The following is a 13,459-nucleotide window of genomic DNA, read 5'->3' on the forward strand; positions in this document are numbered from 1 at the left end:
TTCACTCACTCAGACCCATTCGGGTACCAGCCCATCGCCTCGCTACAAACCTGTGCTTGTGACTTTATTTTCTCTCTCTCTGCAGGCAGTTCTTCATTAAGGAGCTGGAACAAAGCAGAGAGTTCTATAAGAACCAGAACCGTCTGCTGAAACTGCTGTTTGCCCTTCACGACCTGCTGGCAGCCAACTCAGAGCTGGTCTGCTATTTCATCATCGTGGTCAACAACGGGGTCAGTGCCTCTGTGATCTCACTGGTCCTCCCCATCCTGGTGTTCCTATGGGCCATGTTGGCCGTTCCAAGACCAACCAAGAGGTTTTGGATGACTGCTATAGTCTACACAGAGGTATGTTCACCGAGAGACGCACAGACCTGCACGAGAAAAACTAAGACACTTATTTGCTTGAAAGAATCAGAGGAAAATTGCTCGATGAACAATAAAACAATTGTATTGAGGTCGTGGTGAAACAACAGTTTATCATCATCATGACTGCATTGCTGTGCTGCTTTCTTTCCAGGTGATGGTGGTGGTGAAATACCTTTTCCAGTTTGGATTTTTTCCTTGGAACAGTGTTTATGAGATGACTTTAAATGAAGACAAGCCTTTCTTCCCACCTCGCATCCTCGGCCTGGAGAAGACCGACAATTACATCAGATATGATCTTCTTCAATTGCTGGCTCTGTTCTTCCACAGATCCCTTCTCATGGTTAGTTTTATGGGGTATTATTATCTATAGATGATTTCAACCTCCCACATCTGCAACCCTGTGTTTCCGCTTGTGTCTGTCCAGCGTTATGGCCTGTGGGACCACGAGGGGCCCCTGAAGGAGCAGAGCCCCTCACCAGAAAGTTGTAAGGATGAAGAAACAAAGAGGGAAGCAGATGAAGAGGGAAGGAAGAAGGAGGGTAGAGGACAAGAGGGGGAGGGCAGAGTTAGCTCAACATCTACCCTGGATAACCTGGAAATCACTGAACTGGACCCATTTGAAAAGGTTGGTGCAAATAATAATTACTGCCTTATCAATAACACGTTTTAAAGATTACTTTTGCTGGCCATGACGGAAGCAGTGACGTCATGAAATGCTTTTAGCAGACTTATTTTTAAACATATAATGTATTTCCCTTTAGGACAATGTGGACAATGTGGAACCCAGTACCAGCTCTGCTGCTGCAACCACCCCAGCGAACCCTACTGAGCGAGCAGCCGCTGGGTCAGATGTGCCTCAGAGGGCGTCTTGGCTTAAGGGCGGGTCGGACTCCCCCAGGAGACGGAGGGAGGGTCACGTGCTGGGAGACAATGAGCAGGTGGTCCAGGAGGTCCCAAAGAAAAGCAGCAGTATTCGCTTCCGCCACAAACCTAAAAAAGCCAAACGACCAGTCAGCAAAGGTGTGTGGCTTCCTTCTCTGCAGACTGTGTCACAAACACTGGCTCTTATTGGTATTTGGACAATGTCCCTTTCTGCAATGGTTTGGCTTGTTTTTAATTCTTTCACACAACTGCTTCTGTCTCTTTTTTGTGCGAACCTGTGCATGGACTCTTTTCTAGTCTTCTGACTACTCAAAGCTCTTTAACACAACGGGCCCGATGTACGCATCTGCGCCCACTTCAGGCCTTTTTGTTCACGCGTGAAAAGCATGGTGAGGTATCTACAAACAAGCCGCACTGAGCTAAAAGCAGCTGCCTGTCATGCGTATGCACACGCACACGGGAGCGTCAACGGAAAAGTTGTTCTGGTGAAAATTCTCCGCCTCTTAAAAGCAGGTGTAAACCAGAATGCGGGTTTCATTCATGCAGGAAATCATTACTCGCTGGAGACCGAGCGGCCATGCAATGTTACAGTTACTGGAGGATGGACATCGCATCTCCTACTCGCCGTTCACATTCCATTCCTGCAGTTGTTAAACTCCTCGCTACATTGCAATGATTGGCATCACGGTCGTAGCATCAGCAGGAATAGCAGCGAGGGAGAAAGAAAAAGGCCGGGCCATTAAAACCAGGAAGGGCAAAAACAAACACTAGGAACTGGCTCGACACTTACAACTCGGGCAGGACGACAGAAAACTGGGGGGAAAGAGCGGGAAACTAAACAAATACAGGAAGTAAAGTGGTTAAAGGAATAAAACAGGAAGTTATTATTCGCGGCCTCTTTTAGGATGTAGAGCCTGTGTGACGTCATTCACCCGTTCGTACACAGATGAAGGGAGCTGGCACACACAGGGACACCCGCCCCTCGGTAACTAACGTTCACACGCCGTGGTCACAGCTGCAGGGGCTATTCGGGGTTAATTGTGGGGTCAAGCGGCCTTCGATTGAAGGACAACTTGTCTTGCCCATTTTAATGATGGCAGTTTTTCTCTTTGCCTTGTGTGGCTGTTTTAAGCACACGGGAACAACTTGCCGTGTCTCACTACCCAGAAGTTTTTAAACTATAATCAAAGGGGAAGTGAAAGTTCCAAGCAGATGCGTCCATTTTCATTCTGGGAAAGCGGTGCTCGAGATTACCTCTGCGCGCAGGCGTTTGGACCACGTCACACCCAAAGCGCGCGTAACAGAGCGACATTTCTTCAAGTCCTCTTTGGGGTTCGGACTGTTTCAGCGGAGCCCCCAGTTGAGACTGCAGACCCCAGTGGAGCAGAACCTGTGACGAAGAAGCAGAAGGGCCGCAGGAGCGAGGCAGCCAGTCGGAGATTGCAGGCAGCAGGACACAAGTTAAAACAAGTCTTCCTCTCTGGGTGAGCTGGATATGAAGACCCTCCAAAATAATGTATCAAAAGATTTCACTTGATGGCTGATTATTTCATTTATCCAGATATTTACTACAAATAATTTAGTTGCAATCCGAGGAGGAGTTTTGAAAACATGTGTGTGATGGGTAGGTGCTTTATTCCATGTTTCTTTGCTTCCCTCTGCAGTATCCAGAGTGTGTACAGGCCAACGCGGGGATTCTTCATGGGCATTCTGCATGCTGAGCATCGGGCTGCCACAGACGTCTATGCACTCATGTTCCTCACTGACGTCGTTGACTTCGTCATCATCGTGTTTGGCTTCTGGGCGTTTGGGGTGAGAGATGGAAGCAAGTTATCACCACGTCGCTTATTATTAATAGGATGATTTTATGGAGAAACTGCAGCATGAAACACACGTCTCTCTCCTCCAGAAACACAGTGCAGCAGCAGACATAGCCTCCACCCTGTCAGAGGACCAGGTCCCTGAGGCCTTCCTGGTGATGCTGCTCATTCAGTTCAGCACCATGATCATCGACAGGGCCCTGTATCTGCGCAAGGCCGTGTTGGGAAAACTCATCTTCCAGGTTCGGATCCTCTACTCACATGTTTATCCTTCACGTGTCTTTTGCAGTTGTCTCGTTGATCAGAGGACGATTAGAGTTGTCTCCTGTCGTTCCTCCTTTCCAGGTGATTCTGGTGTTTGGGATTCACTTCTGGATGTTCTTCATCCTGCCTGCCGTCACGGAGAGGTGAAGTTAAAATAAAATGTTTCATTGGAGTATTTTGGTGCCGTTGAGCAGTTGTTACAAATGGAATGGTGACATGTCAGAAAGACAAAAACACATATATAGGTTGAGTCTTGCGCTTACTGCCGCATACTGCTGCACGTTAATTAAGGAATGATTCTTCCTGGTTTGTCTTCTCTCTTCAGGAAGTTCAATCAGAATTTTGTGGCCCAGCTCTGGTACTTTGTCAAGTGCATTTACTTCGGCCTGTCGGCCTATCAGATCCGCTGTGCATACCCCACTCGTATCCTCGGCAACTTCCTCACCAAGAAATACAACCACCTCAACCTGTTCCTCTTCCAAGGGTATGTCTTTTCAATTTACACTTCTCTTTTAAGGACGGAAGCCCAAATCCAGTAGAAACGGCGTGGTTATTCTGTGATGACCTTTATCAGAGCGTTAGGAATCAGTGCGTAGTGTGTTTGCCGTCATCACCATGCGGTTGTTGTGCTTACGTGTGAGCAGCTTCCGTATGGTGCCGTTCCTGGTGGAGCTGCGAGCGGTGATGGATTGGGTTTGGACGGACACCACTCTCTCTCTGTCAGACTGGATGTGTGTGGAGGACATTTACGCCAACATCTTCATCATAAAGTGCAGCCGTGAGACAGAGAAGGTACGACGTGTATGCGTATGATGTTTACTGCACAAAACGACCACGGCAGAAGAAATCAAATTAAGGGGGGAAAGAAAGGAAGTTACTGTAACGAAATGTGAAAAATAAGCTCGCATTACCAAAACCAGACCACACTAGCACCAACATCTGTAAATATTGATGTGATTTAGCATTCGCAGCTCATTACACAATCACATGGTTACATGTGACAGAACAAAAAGACACTGAAGGCCTTAGAAGACATGACACAGAACGACGTACCGGGTGTATCGATGTAGCTTAAAGGTCTTCAGTGGAGTGATTCTGTTGAAGGGCAAGTGTGGCAAAGTGTTCTGCATTCTTACTGCTTCCTTACTGGTCCAAACCTTTATTGCCTTTTCTGAATCTGAGGTTCTACTCTCTGACTTGGTCGACCTCTGAAATGCATGTCAGCTGCTTTAGAAAACCGGAAACCAACACCTTGCAGATGCTCACGTTGCCGCCACAATTTGAAACAGCCAAATCAACAAAGCATTGTTGAGCATGTCCTATTTGGAATCCATGTCCTCAACCTTCCCTGGAAGGGACAAAAAAGCGCCCAGCTTCTCACCCTATCCCTAAGGGAGACGCCAGCCACTCTCCTGAGGAAACCCATTTCGGCCGCTTGTACCTGTGACCTAGTTCTTTTGGTCATGAATGATATTTTTAAAAATGATATTTATTTACCATATTGTTTACCCTTAGAAATACCCACAGCCCAAAGGACAGAAGAAGAAGAAGATAGTGAAATATGGCATGGGTGGACTCATCATCGTCTTCTTGATCTGCATCATCTGGTTCCCCCTTCTCTTCATTTCATTGGTCCGTTCAGTTGTGGGTGTGGTCAACCACCCCATTGACGTCACCGTAACCGTCAAGCTGGGAGGATATGAGGTAATAAACATTTCATATTAATGCATTCATAATGATGTAATCATTCAAGCGTGTGAAACATTTCAGTAATGATGTGATGATGCTCATCCCAGATTAGGATCAGAACTTGCTCAGTGTTACAGTACAGTCCGTACGTGTTCGGAAGGTTACAGGAAGTCTGTATGCTCTGTACCTTATAATTAGACTTGTATGTAAATGGTCCTGGAAGATTTACCAACCACATCCCAGATCCGATTCCAGTACGCACACTTTCACTCCCTCGGGGAAAAGAAATCAGTCGTAATGGATTCCAACAGTCTCCCTGTAGAACAGCCCGACAGAGTATCTTAAATGTGCATAATCCTCTGGTGTACTCTGTGTGTGCCTGTAGTCCCTGTTTACCATGAGTGTGCAGCAGCAGTCCATCCAGCCCTTTACACAGGTCGAATATGACCAACTCACCGGGAAGTTTGGAGACAACGCGGTGAGCACTGATTTCAGTTTGATGGATTTGTTTGTCTGTATGTTATTCTACTCTGTCTTTCCTGCTTTCATAGTGTTGTATATTCACTATTATTATTATTATTATGTTCTTTATAGCAGCGGCAGGGAAGTTATGTATTGTATTTGAATAATTGTGTCATTCTATAGACATGAAGGCCTATGAAAATCTAAATAGTCTAATTCTGTTTCCTAATTGAGTTGCTGTCTCTGTTCTTCATGCATACCTGTGTGTGTGCATCTAGGTGGCCATGCAGTTCATCACTCTCTACAGTTATGAGGATATCGTGACGGCCATGATTGAAGGAAGTTCTGGATCTGTGTGGAGAATCAGCCCTCCCAGCAGACAGGAAGTCATTAAGGAACTACTTGGAAGTCCTGTTGACCTGACGCTACGGCTGGCCTGGACCTTCCAGAGGTAAAACCGCTGCCTATAGGCTGAGAGGTGGCAGTGTTTACACATCAGGAGGGCGGCTGAGGCTGGAGAGGTCAGGTGGTCAGCAGGGGAAACGCACCAAACACAGATAACCATGCTGTCACACGGAGAGCAGGCCACTGGAGGAGCTATGAATCGGTATAATTCAGATGCTTAACCTAACAAGTGAATACAGTTAGCGCTTTGCCAACAGGTAAATAAAGGGGTCTCCGTTTTAATCCTCTGCATGTAGGGCTATTGATGCATGCTGTAGGCTATATATTGAAATGTAAACCCGAGTTAAGAACGGAAACACATAAAAGCATTAACCAACTGGCTGGATTCCAGTGCATATCAGGTCATCATGGACGGTATCCTAGATCAGCTTCTCTTTAAATGGGGTCGACGTGGCTCAGGGGTAGAGAGGGAACCGCGAGGTTGGTAGTTCAAGCCCCGGCTGCTCCATGTCCCATGTCGAAGTGTCCCTGAGCAAGACACCTGACCCCTAATTGCTCTCTGGGCAAAAAAGTAAAAATAAAAGCCATGGGATAAAATGCAATGTAAGTCGTTTTGGATAAAAGCGTCAGCTAAATGACCTGTAATGGAAATGAAAATGAAAAATATAATTTAGAGCTCTTCAAACTTGTTTTTCAACGAGGTGGCGTCCACATCGGAAACCACCGTTGAAGAGTAAACTGCACGTAAAAGAGGCACCAGCTGTTTAACGTGCATCCCAACATGTTCAGCCACCAACCTCAGAGCCAACGATTACCTGCCATTCATTTATCAAATCAACCTCCTCACAGGCCGAAAAGGACAAATGAGATACTTTGAGTCCTATTATATGGGTACTTATTACATATTTGACTTGTTATTGTTATTATCTGTCTCTCTTCCTTAATGTTTGTGTCTCTGACAGAGACCTAGGCAAAGGAGGGACGGTGGAACACACCTTTGACAAACACTCCATAGACCTGGAACCTGGAAACCCCGTGCGAGCAGATCTGGCCTCTCTCCTGGTTGGGAATCGTACCCGTCCCGTGTGAGTGTCCCTTCGGGGAGGACGTTTACGTGGACACACGACGTCCACGCTTGTATCTCACAAACCGTGTCTCGTCTCTTTCCCAGGCTCATTCCTAACATGCTCCCTAACTACATCCGTGCCCCCAATGGAGCTGAGGCCAAACCAGTCACTCAACTTTACAAAGGTCAAAGTTCATTCAGTTATTGCATAAATGTATGCAGTGTTTTAGTGTAACCTCTAATTCATCTTTCCCCTTGAAAGAGCCCAAAATCATCTTGAACCCTCGATGCCCCCCCCACATTAAACTTTATTATAATTACTATAGCAACACAGTCGCAAACTTGGCAGAATAATTGATCGTCTTTTATAACACAAACGTGTTGTTTGTATGGTAGGTAATGAAGACGGCTACCTGAATATAACCCTGTCCCTGAAGAACGACGGCTCCCTCAATGGAAGTGCGAACCAGGAGTGGTGGGACATTGCCATCGCCGGCTGTGCGTCCTCCTCGTGTGGGGTTTTACCCATAGTCATATTCAATGACAAAGTCAGTCCACCAAGCCTAGGCTTCTTGGCTGGATATGGGTGAGTACTCACACTCGACGTTTATATGTAATGTAACAAAAGGATTCGTGTAAAACACCAGTCAAAGGTTTGCACACAATTTCTTGTTGAATTGAATGAGAATATAAGTCTTTAGACTTGAACTGTAAACTAAATATGGTCCACGGTTCAGTGTCAGAATATGAAACAGTCATCCGTCCATTCGTCCAGTTTTGACTCCTTATTCAGGACTCGGCCTTGGTCTTGGCGGCACAAAGCCAAGGAAACAATTCCACATGTCTCTCTCCCGTAGTGAAGTCCCCGGCCAGCGCACTAATGTGTGTGTTATTTTCTGTCCCTCCAGGATCATGGGTCTCTACGTGTCTGTGGTCTTGGTCATTGGCAAGTTTGTGCGTGGCTTCTTCAGCGAGATCTCCCATTCCATCATGTTTGAGGAGCTGCCCTGTGTGGACCGCATCCTGAAGCTCTGCACGGACATCTTTCTGGTAAGTGTGCAGTGTTAACACATCAGGAATTAAGTCAAATATGTGTTCCACATGTGAACGAGCAGAATTATGGAATAATCCCATGATTAGCATGTTTTATAAACCCCAGTATTGATGCCATATTGTTGAAAGTGCCATTGGAAATATATTTCTTATCACCCTCGACTACCAGCTAATGTCTTTTTTTGTGATCCAGGTGCGTGAGACAGGAGAGCTGGAACTAGAAGAGGAACTTTACTCCAAACTGATCTTCCTCTACCGATCTCCAGAGACTATGATCAAATGGACCCGGGACATGCGCAGCCGAGACCACGCGGACTGACCGACCCACCGCCGCCGTTGGGTCGTGATACCAAACAGTGATGCTCAAGACAAGCAGGCTGGCTTGGAGAGGACACACTCCTTTCTAGACGTGACTTTGTCTTACAGAGACTACCGAAAGGGAGACGCACGCTAATAGAAGCACCGTGGGAAACATCCATTGCTGTTCTTCACAGCTGACTGAGCACTTTCATGAAACCGCCTCACTATTGAGAGAGACGTTCCACGGTGGACTGGATGTGCAGCAGCTGGATGTCTATCCTGGACGACTTGGATATATTTTCCATGGAAGATACGATTGATCAAATCAAGCTGTGCTAATGGTAATGTTCAAAGGTCAAGACAATCCTGACCTCCATTTTTTTTTTTTTTGGAGGCACCCAAGTGGAGCGACTGTGGCTAAAGCCTGAAATAAAATCTAGGACGAATCATACGCAATCACTGTCCCGCCAGGCAATTCATTTTAAAATAAACCGTGCTGTCAACCTTACATGAGTCCTTAACGCAGCAGCCGGGTCCTTCTTGTTATTCCTTTCATTATCGCAGCACACAGAGAGAGTATTTCACATTTTCCTGTTCCTGATAATTTATGAAGGCCGTTAGAATCTTTTTTGAAATCATGAATTTTATAAAAGCAACGTATTGGCGATCTTTATTTAATTTTACTCTCTGAACCGATGTGCCTTAAAGCGGCTCCACGTGGTTTTATTTCCTTTGCAAAATTCTGATTTTGGAATAATCAAAAGCAGCTTTTCTCAGCCAAAGGAATATAATTGTATGCGGCATATACACTACACTCAAAGAAATGTTTGTCACTATTGTGTTGGCTCACAGATCTGGTGATCCTAGAGACGATATAAATAAATGAATAAAACTCATTGTCTTAAAATAAATCACAACCAAATACATCGATTTGTTTTGCGCCCTCGGTATGCAGCGCTGTTGTTCGGTTACCGCCATTGCTCGTAATTTTTAGCATTTGGGCCAGCTCTTTGGTCGTTTGAGCAGAGGCCTGCTGGAGGTCATTCTGTGGGCCTCGGGCCTTCTGCTCGCACAAGGCAGCAGTCGTTTCTGCTGAAGGGTCGAGGACCTTCTACGGGAATTGAATTGGCCTCCACATGCAAAAGCTGTCCTGTTTGGGGGGCGTCTCATTGTTTCCTAACCCTAACCTCCTCTGCTATTCACCTAAGCGGATCATTTTCAGAGAAGTGCATTTGAATCGATGCCTTACCCCGATAAAAGATTCTTCCTTTCTTTGAGCAGTGACCATCGGCCCCATTAGGACACTGGCCACTGCACAGAACAGCGGAGAGTAATTCCGACTAAAGGTGAAATGACTAATATATTGTACATATATATATATATTGCATACATATATTGTCAGTAATTCTGAAATGGTTTCAACCATTTGTTGAGTGAATATAGTCTTAGTGTGTCCCGGGGAGAGTGAAGTTGAGTGTGCACCATCTTGCCATATGTGTGGATTAAAGAACATTTCTCAAATTCAAATCAATTATAAGTCACAATAAATAATAAATCACAAATTTTCCTCAGTAATATATAGATAAAAAGACTTTGTGAGGATGGGACCTTCATAATATATCTTGCTTCACTCTGCAGCACAGACTGATCTAATTCCAGCCGTGTGCATCACTTAGTATTCCCTTGAAAATGGTTCTGTTTCATGGGGCTGCAGCCGCTGGCTTTTGCATTTGGTTTTGTTCTTTATCGCAGTGATTTTTCTAGATGCGATGTGTGCGCCCAAATATGTGACGTTTTGTCTAAATACAATAAAAAATATTGTAATTTGGAAAATGTGTTTGCTGAAAATGACAACTGGTCATAACAGAGAAGATGCAGTGTTTTCAGACCTCGAATAATGCAAAGAAAACCAGTTCAAATGTATTTTTAAACAAAAAATTATGTTTTACATTATTGCGGCTCAGCCCCCGCCATAGCCCCCCCCTCAAGGGCCGGATCCCAGACGGCCCTCAAATCACCAACGGGAGGGTGGGAGAGGACCACGGGATGGGAGGGAGGGAGCCTGAGTCGGGGAGCGGGGACTGGAGGCATCGGGGTCATGAGTCTCGGGGCCGGTACTGGCGGGGTCGGGGCAGAGAGTCTTGGCGCCGGTACTGGCGGGGTCGGGGCAGAGAGTCTTGGCGCCGGTACTGGCGGGGTCGGGGCAGAGAGTCTCGGGGCCGGTACTGGCGGGGTCGGGGCAGAGAGTCTTGGCGCCGGTACTGGCGGGGTCGGGGCAGAGAGTCTTGGCGCCGGTACTGGCGGGGTCGGGGCAGAGAGTCTCGGGGCCGGTACTGGCGGGGTCGGGGCAGAGAGTCTTGGCGCCGGTACTGGCGGGGTCGGGGCAGAGAGTCTTGGCGCCGGTACTGGCGGGGTCGGGGCAGAGAGTCTCGGGGCCGGTACTGGCGGGGTCGGGGCAGAGAGTCTTGGCGCCGGTACTGGCGGGGTCGGGGCAGAGAGTCTCGGGGCCGGTACTGGCGGCGTCGGGGCAGAGAGTCTCGGGGCCGGTACTGGCGGCGTCGGGGCAGAGAGTCTCGGGGCCGGTACTGGCGGGGTCGGGGGAGCTAGTCTGGCAGCGGGAACGGGGGATCGCTGCGGCGGCCCAGCGGGAACGGGAGAGCGCCGCTTCCGCTTGGCAGGGCTCCTCCTGGGATTTAGGAGGTCCCGGAGCTCGAGGCAGGCGAGCTGATAACTCGTGGGACCAAACACAAGGTTTGTCTTACGCTGCCAGAACGGGCTCCTCACATCCATATAGTCGGGCCCGTAATCTGGCAGCAGGTCTGCTGAGACACAAGAGACACACGGCTTAAATACACTAGAGAGGTGCAGGTGATTGGACACAGGTGGAAACAATCAGACAATCACAGGGGATGACAGGACAAGGCAGGAAGTGAAGTTACCCAGGGAGACAAGAAGCAGAAAACTACAAAATAAGACAGGAAATAAAACCACACCGTGACAGATATAGACTAATGATCCCCTTTCATAAATCAGTTCTTATATAATCAAGTTAAAATGCAATTGTTTGTAGTAAATTGTATAAAGACATTAATTGTATTTCTCTTTTTTGAAGTCTTTAACCCCTCAAAGGTCTTAAACACGACATGTCATCATTCACCCCCATTTTACTTGACATTACATGTCATTTAGCTGACGCTTTTATCCAAAGCGATTCACAATTTAATTTATTGATTTAAAAAGTAAAAAGAACATGTGAACATTTGCACAGCATAACTGGGACACTTGAACATTCACTCTCCATTGAGCACTACAGTTTGATTTTGGATATTAAAGGTTTATTTGTTATATATTTCCACAATGTCATTTGGCAAGAATGACTCAGAGGGAAAGTCGTGTGCACACCATGGAGACCACGTTTTTCTTGCCCTGCTGATCTTTTGAGAGTTCTACACAGTGGATAGTTAACACTAAGAATTCAGACAAACAAATAAGGAAAAAGGACAAAGACCATTAATAGTGCACTATGTAACACATAGGAGTCATCGTCAATACAGAAGCTCACAGACATAAATATAAATATCGCTCTTTCACTGTACATTTCCAAGGTGTCCAGGTCAAGTGGCATACTGTTCTCAGCGTACACAGCACCTTTCAGACAGTTAGATTCAATTTTAACTGTAAGCTGGTGTTTATATTGTCCCAATCTTGTCAGTGTTAAATCAACACTCAACGTGTTAACAAGTTAACTCGGGAATAAGTGTCAAAAATAAATCTAAATCTAGTATGAGTGTGTAAGTATGTGAAAGTATTTGTGTAATGTCTTGGTCATTAATTTGATGTTGTGGATTAGATTTATTACTGATCATTACAGCAGCAGACTTCTAAAGCCCCCCAAACAGAACGCTTGGTGTGATGGCATTCCATGGGAAACGATCCTGGCAGATCAGTGAGGACTACAACACCACCTTGTGGACGGATCCATTGGCGAGCAGCTCCTTTATCTTCGGACAAAATGAACATAAACTTTCGGGATAGAAACCACATGCTGGCGTTGCACCACTTACAGGTATGTGGCTCGTTGGCGAGCGTGGTCATCCTTCAATCAGGGGATCGGCAGTTCGATTCTCGGCTACACAAAAGTTAGGCCCAATCCTGATCTCCACCCTTACGCATTTACCGCTTTGAGGCGAGTCCTTGCTCACTGCGTGAGTGTTTGAGACACTTTGAGCCCTTCATGAACCCTTCTTATGTCAGCAATGGATACAGACTTTACCCAAGTAAACAAGCTATAGTTTCTGTCAACAGGACAAATAAGTGAGACAGGACAAATACTCAACAGCAGTGTGTCCGCTGTGGAGACCTTCAGGGTTCCGGGATCCCCAATCTCACGGAACCTGAAGTTGGCCTCCATCATCAACGGCATCAGGAGGAAGGCCCAGCAGAGGCTGTACTTTAACGCCCCTCAGGAGCTGCTGGTCCTGTCTACTCCACCATCAGCAGTCTCTTCTCTGTTCCTCCATCTTTGTGTGGTGTGGATCGGCCACGAAACAGATGACAACAGAAAACCATGGCTCCTCCATCCTGGACCGGTGCACCTCCGGAGTCAGGAAACAGATGACTGAATATATATATACACCTTTATACATTTGGGGTGTACATTTTATAGTTGTTAAATGTCTATACATACATCCGTTCTACTTCTTTATGAATTTTTATTTATTTTCCATGTGGAAACCTGAGTCCAATTCCATGGCCGGGGGTGGGTTAACTAATATTATTGGAAAGAAGTGAGAGCGACTCTACTTACTTTAGATCAGCGGTTCCCAAACTCAAGAATGCCGCGGCCCAATTTGAAATGTGAAAATCTTTTGCGGCCCACCCAAACCTTTAATCACAACTCTGATCAAAACATAAACTAGGGATGATTAAATGACGTTAACAATTTAACCGATTAAATATGGATTAACCGACAATGTATGTTTTGTATACCATTTTCTCCAGAGCTCATAGATATTTACTTTAATACTACAAGAGGGCGCCACATTTGACATTGTTTTGTTTGGCGGCGCCTTTTGTTGAACAACGACAGGCGGACAGGAGCAGCCGTTTCCAGCGAGAGCCTTATTGTTTTATTAATCTGTTCGTTTAAATTG

The 13,459-nt window shown here is 46.3% G+C and overlaps 1 protein-coding gene across 1 annotated transcript in view; it reads left to right on the plus strand.

The window, feature by feature from the left end:
- piezo1 (piezo type mechanosensitive ion channel component 1 (Er blood group)) overlaps nucleotides 1-9,217 on the plus strand; it is a 66,564-nt gene extending 57,347 nt beyond the window's left edge. Inside the window, exons 37-54 of the mRNA XM_040178689.2 lie at nucleotides 86-344; nucleotides 517-705; nucleotides 790-990; nucleotides 1,127-1,385; nucleotides 2,596-2,731; nucleotides 2,912-3,059; nucleotides 3,157-3,309; nucleotides 3,413-3,474; nucleotides 3,657-3,815; nucleotides 3,976-4,123; nucleotides 4,847-5,035; nucleotides 5,406-5,498; nucleotides 5,761-5,933; nucleotides 6,850-6,972; nucleotides 7,059-7,138; nucleotides 7,350-7,539; nucleotides 7,862-8,003; nucleotides 8,200-9,217. Of these exons, the coding sequence (XP_040034623.2) occupies nucleotides 86-344; nucleotides 517-705; nucleotides 790-990; nucleotides 1,127-1,385; nucleotides 2,596-2,731; nucleotides 2,912-3,059; nucleotides 3,157-3,309; nucleotides 3,413-3,474; nucleotides 3,657-3,815; nucleotides 3,976-4,123; nucleotides 4,847-5,035; nucleotides 5,406-5,498; nucleotides 5,761-5,933; nucleotides 6,850-6,972; nucleotides 7,059-7,138; nucleotides 7,350-7,539; nucleotides 7,862-8,003; nucleotides 8,200-8,325 (2,830 nt within the window). The 3' untranslated portion in view covers nucleotides 8,326-9,217. The remainder of the gene's footprint in view (nucleotides 1-85; nucleotides 345-516; nucleotides 706-789; nucleotides 991-1,126; nucleotides 1,386-2,595; nucleotides 2,732-2,911; nucleotides 3,060-3,156; nucleotides 3,310-3,412; nucleotides 3,475-3,656; nucleotides 3,816-3,975; nucleotides 4,124-4,846; nucleotides 5,036-5,405; nucleotides 5,499-5,760; nucleotides 5,934-6,849; nucleotides 6,973-7,058; nucleotides 7,139-7,349; nucleotides 7,540-7,861; nucleotides 8,004-8,199) is intronic.
- Nucleotides 9,218-13,459: the final 4,242 nt, after the last annotated feature.

This window comes from Gasterosteus aculeatus, chromosome 6 (assembly GCF_964276395.1).
Source record: "Gasterosteus aculeatus chromosome 6, fGasAcu3.hap1.1, whole genome shotgun sequence".
Lineage (NCBI taxonomy): Eukaryota > Metazoa > Chordata > Actinopteri > Perciformes > Gasterosteidae > Gasterosteus > Gasterosteus aculeatus.